The sequence below is a fragment of the Seriola lalandi genome, unplaced genomic scaffold (assembly GCF_002814215.2).
Source record: "Seriola lalandi dorsalis isolate HSWRI2012SDOR001 ecotype SW California unplaced genomic scaffold, Sedor1 jcf7180002054976, whole genome shotgun sequence".
NCBI lineage: Eukaryota > Metazoa > Chordata > Actinopteri > Carangiformes > Carangidae > Seriola > Seriola lalandi.
The window spans coordinates 1193509-1202967 of NW_019525526.1; the positions used below are offsets into that span (position 1 = coordinate 1193509).

Consider the following 9459-nt stretch of genomic DNA (forward strand, 5'->3'; position numbering starts at 1 on the left):
GGGGGGGGCTGGGGGGGGGCTGCAGCTTCACTCTCATAAATAAAATTTTGAGAAAAATGTGACTATTCATAACATTTCCTGTATAGTTTGTGCCCTCATCGTAGACATGCTAAATGGGCCTTTGTCTTTCTTCCCTCCTCCTTTTGAATGATTTCATTTTGCAATCTTAACCAAATTTAGAGCTAACCCATGTTTAAGAATCTCATGAATGTCTTCAATCTAATCCCGATGAAACAAACTTGTTTTTCCTGCTTTAATTCTGCTGCTCTTTGCTGTAAAAACTCTCTCCGCGGACACTTAATTCATTCATTTTGCACGGTGGAGGAAGCGAAAGGAGCAAATGTAACCCGCTGGTTCAGGTGTAGAAAAGTTAGTCGTCGGGTTCAACAGCTGGATTTCACGTTGCAGTGCAGCTGTTAGAAAACTCAGGTGCTCATAAAAGAATATTAAATTAAATATTTGACTAGTTTCCGTTAATTTTCTTCAGCTATTTATTCTGTGATTTCATGCAAATATAGAGTCAGGGTGGGGGAACCGCCTGCAGACCAATGGTAGCCATAGTTTTTGCAGTGTCAGCTAGTTAATTATCCATCTTTTATTGTTCTTAAAATCTCATTTATTCAGCCGATGCAGCGACAGGGTGTGTTGCATTTTGAAATCGGCCACTTAAGCTGGTGAAACAGTAACTCTCCACAACCAGCCGAGGTCAGAACAGATGTGAACAACAGGGATATGTGGGGTTTTTATTTGAAACGTTTAATACTTCCCACTTAGCAACTGGTGTTAACGAGTTAAGAAAAAGTTAAGCAGGAAAGTCAACTTGGGTCATGCAAATATCCCCAAATAATGAGCTGTGTCTTTGGAAATTGTATTTTAAGTTGAGGGAAAGAAGAGTTTGTGTGTCCGGGGCTTGTTTGTTTCTGTCTGGGGGTTCTCCCAGTTGGACCAGTTGCCTCTGTGTTAAAAAAGACTCCCAGTGTTAGACCACAGAAGTTAAAGAATAATTACAGATGACAGGAGCTGTTTGAACTACAAGTGTGGGTTTGTTTTCACCAACTTTCAAGCAAATCAACCGGGTCACATGTTCGGTCTTTACACTCCCTGTTAAAAATGCATTGTTTCCTGTATATGAATGCGGGAAATCGACTGATGTTTGGACTTTTAATAAGCTTTAGTCGGTGTTAAAGTCATATCAAACCATCATCATTGTGTGTGTGTGTGTGTGTTTTCTCCAGGCCCAACACTATACTTAGATTAACCTTCAACCACTTTGCCACTGAGTGCAGCTGGGACCACCTCTACGTGTACGATGGAGACTCCATTTACGCTCCTCTTCTCGCTGCTTTCAGGTATGTCCGCGTCGGATTTGACTGAAGGCTGGTTTCGCTGCAAGTCTCTGTGTGGATTTGATTTTCCTCAAAGGGGAAATCTGCTTCTGCTTTTTCTAATTTCACAAAAATTTCAATGCAAAACTTTGGTGTCTCTGATTTTTTTAAAACTCAAAATTGAGACACAGATTATAATAAAGGTGTTTTAGGGTTGTAGGGAAAACTCCACCCTAACTGTGAACTTTGATTTACAGTTACTGAAGCATTAAATTATGATACATACAAGCAAAGACTGTGATGTTACTTTCAATAAGCGCCTTAAATCTGCCGTTTCTGATGTTATTGCAGTGGTCTTATCGTTCCTGAGCGTTACGGGAACGAGACGGTTCCAGAGGTGGTGTCTCAGTCCGGCTTCGCTCTGCTGCACTTCTTCAGTGACGCTGCCTACAACCTGACCGGCTTCAACATTTCCTACAGGTGAGAGAAAACACAACAAACAGCAATCGACCTTGTAAACATAATCAAAACATCCTCCACAAAGCAAGGCGTTTGGAGAAGTTGAAGTTGATTTCATCTACAGGTTTTATCCTCCAAAACAAAATGGGTCATTTGTCTTAAACGATACTCTGGGCTTGATTTTGAAGGGAGTTTCCTCTCATCACATTGCTGCTAATCCTCTGCAGCTGAGTGTGTACGACCGCCAGGCCTCCGAGTTTCGCATCTCTCAGGGTCCACACATACATTCATGATGGAGTCAGTCACTGGATAAAAGTATCCGAGCACTAAATGACAAATACCTTGATACTGATCCCTGGGATGAGACCCTCGGTGCAAATCATTTCTGTTTCACTGGCTGTTGAGATTTAACAAAGTGCAGGGGCCCCACTTCACACCCTTTCCTTGGAACAAGATGACGCATACAGACCTATCACTTTTCTGCATGATTCAGCCTGTGTGTTGGCTCGGCCCGGTTGACGGCACTTCAGGGAGAGGATGGTGTCGGGCTGCTGCCGTTCCATTTGCTGCAGCTTGTGGTGTGTGTTTTTGTTGGATCACGTTGCCATCATCTGTCGCTGATGGTCATACCGTGGCATGTGTCGGTGAGGCAGCCAAACATAATCAGTACCTGCCTGCTTTTGAGGGATGTTGACACGAGCACCCATATGGAAGAAAGTGTGAGTGAGTTACTTTATTTCCCTTTTGCTGGAGGGAAGACTGGCCTGTTTTCAAGGTTCACAAGTTCAGATTGAAACTCTTCTCTATATGTCTATATTCAAGTTGCTTCTGTTTCGATTTTCAGATCTGAAAAGTCACTCACATGGGTGAAAGTTTGACGCCAAAATTATTTGATGAAAAATTCAAACTTGAACATCAGAGCTGCCAAGATCGAGGCTGCAGGGAGTCGATCAGACCTCTATCAGGTCACATTCTGTCAGTCACATGATCCAAGAAAAACAAGCTGAGGATTTTATTTTTTAGTGAAAAACTTGATCTTCCCAATTGGCAATTTCACTTAAGGGGATTCACCCAAATACATCGAAACAGGTGGCTTTTCAAAATAAAATATTTAAATTCTACAAGTTTAGTGGTATTTAAATGTCAACATTAAAGGAGCTATTTGTAAGTTTTGCTGTGTTAGCATTAACAGCTGTTTACTTAACAGTTGCTACTTCTGCATCAAACTTTATTCCTTTACTCGCCAAGATCTGTCTGTCAACCTTGACTCTTGTTTTGCTTCCTTTTCCATCAGTTCTTTTTCCTCTACTGAAGTTAGCATGTTAGCTAACCAGCTAGCTCTGGTCCACCTGGACTGTCTCTCCACAGTAGCGTCCAGTTTGCCATGAAGAAGCAGCGCTGCTCGGACGATCTTGTTAACGCAACAAAGGCTAAAGCTCTTGTAAAATAAGCAGCTGTTGGTCGGAGGCTAACGCTGGCTATGTAGCAAGAGCACAACTTGCAAATGGCTCCTTAAAGTCATTAGTTGTGGTTGAATTTCAGAGTCACATATTCCACACTGTCATTACTTGAGCCGCAAGCAAGCAATGGACTCCTCTACTCCAGCATCCTGCATAGTAATGACACGTAACAGCCCCCTGTCAGCTTCTGCAGAGGGATTTTAGATAAGATTAGTGTGGATATACTGTATTCTGGTACTGATGCTACCGCCGTACATGCGTAGGATTTTTATGAGGGGGTAATGTGAGGTGACTGTGGTGCTAGCAAACTTAAAAACACATAAAATATAAATCAGTTGCCACAAGCTGCCGGACTGACTCATAACATCCAACACTGCTGCAAAACAGTAAATCAGATCAGAGACCGAAGCTTACTGTGAGCACACTTGAACAATCTGAACAAGCACACAGCCGTTTGCAGCAGGAACATGCAGCTATGACAGAATTAGATATTTAATGTTGCACATTTATGGCTATCCTTGTTTTTTGTTTTTTTAAATTGACCTTTTATCTCCTCCTGGTTTAGATTTCTTCTTCTTCTTCTTCTTCTTCTTCTTCTTCTTCTTCTTCTTCTTCTTCCTCTTCTCCTTTGATCAGTTGTTGCTTTATGAACGCAGGATTTATGTTCAGCTTCTCTCTGCACCTGCATGACGTCCTCTCTTGTGAGTTGTCTTTCGCTCCTGCCATTAGTCTCTGTCTTGACATCAATTTTTCAGAGACCAGTTTGGACGTCATTGCAGCATTAAAAAAAGAAAGAAAAAAAGTTTGTCCCCTTAAGCTGTGCTTGCTTCCAGATCTATAAACACAGAAATATACAACCGACAGCGACCCACACTAACTCAAAAGTGTAATCGCGTTCCTTTAATTTGCTGAATATCAGTGTATTGGTGCGAGAGACTGTAGCCAAAGATGGATAAATCAAACTGAACTTCATGAGTCAGAAAGAGAACAAAATGTTTTCCTTCTCTCCGAGCGATTTGCTTCGACACATGGCAAAACAAAAAGGAATAGTATTCTTAAAAAACAAAATGGAGCCCGTCCTTTCCAAACATCTGCAGCCGGACACAATGGACCCCTGCTTTTTTTTTTTTCCCCCCTCACTCATTTGTGCCGTCGCCATAGCGATGGGATTGAAGTTTGGGCCGAGAAACAAAGTCGGATGAAAGCGGAGAGCCCCCGGGCCCCTGGTCTTTGGTGTCTGGGAAAGGTGGAGGAGCTGAAAAACATCAAACCATCAGACTGCTGAAGGAACATGAAAGAATGACGAGGGGCTCCTTTGTGTCGTCTGTCTTCCTCCACAAACATGTTTGTCTTGAGCAGCTCACTTCACTCTCGTGCTTTGATGGATAATAATGTGTTTCCTGAGAGTTTTCTTAAGAGTTTGCAAAACTTTTTGACATTGACTTGTGTAGAGGAAACCTTAGGAACAGCTTAGTGCACAGTTTGCAGTTTTCCTTCTTTCTTTTCTCGCTTCCTTTATTCACAGGCTGTGAAGCGATGACTTTAGGAGGGATCCCGTGTTGTGTTTGTGTCTTGTGTGCACACACCAGGAGAGTGGTTTCACACTATCTCACTGATTCAATGCTGGTGGCGGTATTGTAACAAGAAGTGTTGCAGTTCCCCCCGGAGAGATGCACACAATGGGTTTTGTTGTGAAACACTAAATATGAAGATAAGTGGGTTTGCTTACAAAGTCCCTCCACAGGTCGAACAGAGTGAGTATTTACAGAGTATTTTCATTGGACATTTTGTAACGCAGTATAGTCAAAAAATCTCTTGATTGATTTTCAAGTGTAGTATATATTCTGGGGGAGTCAGCTGCTGTGTCCCACTTGCATACTACATGGTATTGCTTATTTGCATTCAGCCTGGAAGAAATCAATGTTCTATTCCTTGTACTAACAGGAAAGGAGCAATATTCGTGCCAACGGACATAAATCATTTGAGTCTGAAAGCTAGCACCAGTTAAACACGACAAAAACAAAGCAAAGCGTTTTTCCACAGAAGATTAGTTTTTGTTTTTCAAGTTCTCAGAGAAGATTTTTTCCAGCTGTGGGTTTTTGTGCATTGCTTAAAACAATTTATTTTATTTTTTTCCTCATGTGAACAGTGTTCATGCACAATAACCCTGGTTATGATGTGCAGTGTTGGAGCGGAGACAGAGCTGCAGAGTTAGTTGTTTTTTGTCAATTCTGCACCATTGGTGTAAGTCACACTGCACCAGCCACCGGGAGATCCAGTTTGCAGTCACACCGGAATCACTGCGGCTCCCGAATGTTCTCATGTGACTCAGGTGCGACTGTTGGCACAAAATCTATCAACTGGGTGCTGAGAGGAAAAAATAAATGCACAACAGAAACGACCCACTGAAAGACATGAGGAGCATCAGCACTGGTGTTTCACTGCAGACCGGGTGTGTGTTTACCATCTGCTCCTCGGCGCCCCTGGTGACTTTACGGCTGCCAGTTACCTCGGCCTCTGGCTCGGGGCTGTTTCAGTGCAGACGGCCCTCTGAGGAGAGTGGCAAGTGTCGAGGCAGGTGCTTGACCAACTGATGAGGGGAGGGGGGCCGTGCCAATGACAATACATTCAGCTGTGCGAAGGGGAATGTTGCATATCTTTAGCTTCAAGCCTGCAGACAGCTGAGACGCCCCTTGCACAAAAGCAGATGCGACCCTGTGGTTTGAAAGGTGTTCATCATGATTTATTCACAGAGATGAATCTTGTTTTATCTTTCTCCCTGACTTTTTTCCCTCCTCCTTCCTCCCTCCCAGGGTGAATACATGTCCCAACAACTGCTCAGGCCGTGGCGAGTGTCGCGTGGGCGTCTCCGATGGCTCGGTGTACTGCGAGTGTGAGGGCAACTGGAAGGGAGAAGCCTGCGACGTCCCGTACTGCATGGCCGACTGCGGCCACCCCGAACGAGGTCGCTGCCAGGACAAGATGTGCATCTGTAACACCGGATGGCAAGGTGGGTCGGCAGGCACTGCAGCAGCAGCAGCAGCAGCAGCGTCGCTTTGGGCCGCCGCTGATGTCACCTCATTGTCTCATACACTGCGCCGGGTTTCAATAACCACGCTGTCATCAAGTTGGCCTCCACAGGCCCACACATGCCAAACCCTCCTCAGTGACTAAAATAAGCTTTCTACTGGGTCTGCGTCCTGTGAACAGAATGAAGAGTGGCTTTGCTCCCAGGGGTGTGTAATCATAAATATGGCTGCCAAGCTTCACTTTTACCAGCCAAAATTATTAACACAGGATATCTGTGGAAATCCGTTCTGCCTCCTTCCTATTCTGTGGAGCAGCTTTGGTGCTTTCAGTCATAAACTGTAGATTAGATGCAAAAACTCTTGCTCAGATTTTTTATTTTTTGTGTGTTGTGTGTTGTGTGTTGTGTGTTGTGTGTTGTGTGTTGTGTGTGTGTGTGTGTGTGTGTGTGTGTGTGTGTGTGTGTGTGTTACAGAGCTGTTGGATCACAGTCAGAGAGCATAAAGTGATTAGAGCTGAGAGGAACCAGAATACTAGAGACCATATAATTAGCTTGGTTCCAGACCACTGAATTGTCGCCCACAACTTTTGCACCAATTCATATAGAAGGAGTGAACTGAAAAGAAATGTCAATTAAGTATGATTATCCGGCTAATTTATAACTGAAGTAGTCAAATAATCTGATTAAGTTCCCCTAGTACCACCTCCTAAGAGTGGCTCCCAGCGCTCGCAGACACAGCGTGTATGTGTGTGTGTGTGTATATATATATATATATATATATATATATATATATATATATATAAGTGTGTGTGTAAATACCATATAATTGAGTGAAAGAAATAGTATGTTTAGTTTTAGGATTATTTCTCTTGGCGTCCTTCTGCCTGATGACCCCACCCTATTATTCAGTAGTGACGGAGAGTTTCCAGACGAGGCTGAAGGCTAATTCCAGACTGAAAAAAAAAACAAATTTTTATGGTGTTATCTGTTGAAAAAGTCTTTATTTTAGGAGTAGGGTTATTGCTCAGAAACCGCTGAGAAAATCTGGAAAAACAGAAAGTTGTGTTCAGTCAGAAATATTTAACAAAAGTCTCTTCTCTTTTTTATTTAATAGGGATGGTGCAATTTAACATACCTCCAATACAGAGCATGAAACTGATGTGTGGCACAGAGAGGTCAAATATCTTTATTGGCATTGTTAAAAACAACAAGACAGGAAGAAACTCCCTGTTTCAAAAAATTAGAGCTAATAATAAATGGATATAATAAATAGGGAAATAACATAAAATTTCTAATAATATGATCTTATCATAATTTAAAAGCACTCTGTCCCAGTTATTTAATTTAATTTTAATCATTTTATTAATTATAATAAATAATTCTAATGTTATGGAGATCATAGTGTTCTGCTTTTTTTTCTCCTTTTAAAACATCGACAGAAATAAATCTTTAAAAATAGTTGCAGCTGGAGGTTCCTGTTTATCTGGTGATTCAACCCAGTGCCTCTTCTTCTTTCTATTGAGCCTCCACCAGTATCACTGAGGCCTGACCTGTTGCACTGACACACAACTTTTTGCAGGATCAGCTTCCTCTTTGTTTGGGTTGAGTCATGAACGTTGAGTCTTTTGTATCGGCTGATGAGCCGACTCGGACCGTATGTGCATCCTGACCGCTCCGTTAGCTCTTAAACGGCTCCACTGCGCTGCGACCCACACAAGCAGAGACGACGGCTTAATTTAACTGCAGTTATATCAGCAGCTCAGTGTGCTCACGGTCTAATTACCAAAGCTGAGGGAGTCGGGGAAACAGCCTTTATTACCCTGTCGTGGTGTTTTAGCAGAGGAATGGCGCACTGCACGTACTCCGCTCTGCCATCTTCCAAATGAACTCATTTTCTGCACCGAGCGGTGCTAAAGCAGAGACAGTCTCTCCTTCACGCCTTCCACAAGCGACATCTTTAAGGGAGACTGAGGCCACCTCTGATTTTATGGTGTTGCAAAGGTGAATTTGTTTGCTTAACGGTACTGGAGTCAGATGGAAGAAAATTCCTCGGCCGCTGACCGAAACAAAAAGGAGAACGGGTAAAGTGACCTTGATTGTTGCAGTGAATTGCAACACTTCCTTTCTATCAACTTCCTGTCACGTGGCCGCTTCTGCATTGTTTTGATAAGGATCAATAAGGAACTCCCCCGGCGGGTAACATCCTGTTTCTGCCGTACGATAGAGTGATAGCACTAATTGGTGGAATGGCGAATGTTTCGTTCCAGGCAGGTTTTTATCTGCGTCTGTGATCAGGTGGGATGGACAGACATCAGGTTATTAAGATCAACAAACGTCTGTGATTCTAAATATTGACAGGACAAGTCCAGTCTTTCTATTCCTGGCAACGCCGTTGTTTGCCAGAAAACTTTTCCCTTCATTCAGGAGCGATTCCGGTTTCTGCTGCTGGTATTGTTCCTGTCCGGTAACAGAGGAAGGCCGCTTTGGCCAGAACCGTCTGTCTTTTAAAGAGCTATTCCGCTCAAATCAGTGAGGTCTTAATAGTTCAACAGCTGATTAGCTTTTCTTTCTGAAGCTGTAGGATCTCCTCTCTAACACACACCTGCATCGTCAGCCTCTAGATGCTTCTTTAACCTCTCTGCCCTTTTCCGTCACAGCTCGCTTTCATAATTTAAGAAACTGAATCAATATTGGATCATGTTGCTCACCCTGCCTGACCGCGGGACATTAAAGTAAACTAATGAAACCTCCTCTAACGCAGGAACTTTCTCACAAGCTGAAAGTTTTTTTTTTTCTTTCTTTAGTTTTAATGCTGATTCATTTTGTTGGTATTTTGTGTCGCCCAAAGCAATCTGGTGTTATAATCCCCTAAAAGGTTGGGACTTGTTTATCCTGTTATCATAAGTGCAGAAAAATTAATTAACCGAGCTTCCTGAATCATTTAGTCCCCTGTGGAGCCTTGATTCTGTGGCTTCCGTCCCTCCTCAGGTCCAGACTGCTCCATCTCAGTGCCTGCCAATTCCTCCTTCTGGAGCCGGGAGGAGTACACCGAGGCCGGGCTGGCCAGGGCTTCCCACAAGGCCGTGGTGGACCAGGGCATCATGTGGGTCATCGGAGGCTACGTCTTCAACGCCTCCGACTATCACATGGTCAAAGCGTGAGTGCTCCCCCCCCCCCCCTCCCATAC

At 43.4% G+C, this 9459-nt stretch overlaps 1 protein-coding gene across 1 annotated transcript in view; it reads left to right on the plus strand.

Moving 5' to 3' along the window:
- atrn (attractin) overlaps window positions 1-9459 on the plus strand; it is a 121571-nt gene that overhangs the window by 14119 nt on the left and 97993 nt on the right. Inside the window, exons 3-6 of the mRNA XM_087171111.1 lie at window positions 1236-1349; window positions 1677-1805; window positions 6058-6254; window positions 9261-9429. Of these exons, the coding sequence (XP_087027237.1) occupies window positions 1236-1349; window positions 1677-1805; window positions 6058-6254; window positions 9261-9429 (609 nt within the window). The remainder of the gene's footprint in view (window positions 1-1235; window positions 1350-1676; window positions 1806-6057; window positions 6255-9260; window positions 9430-9459) is intronic.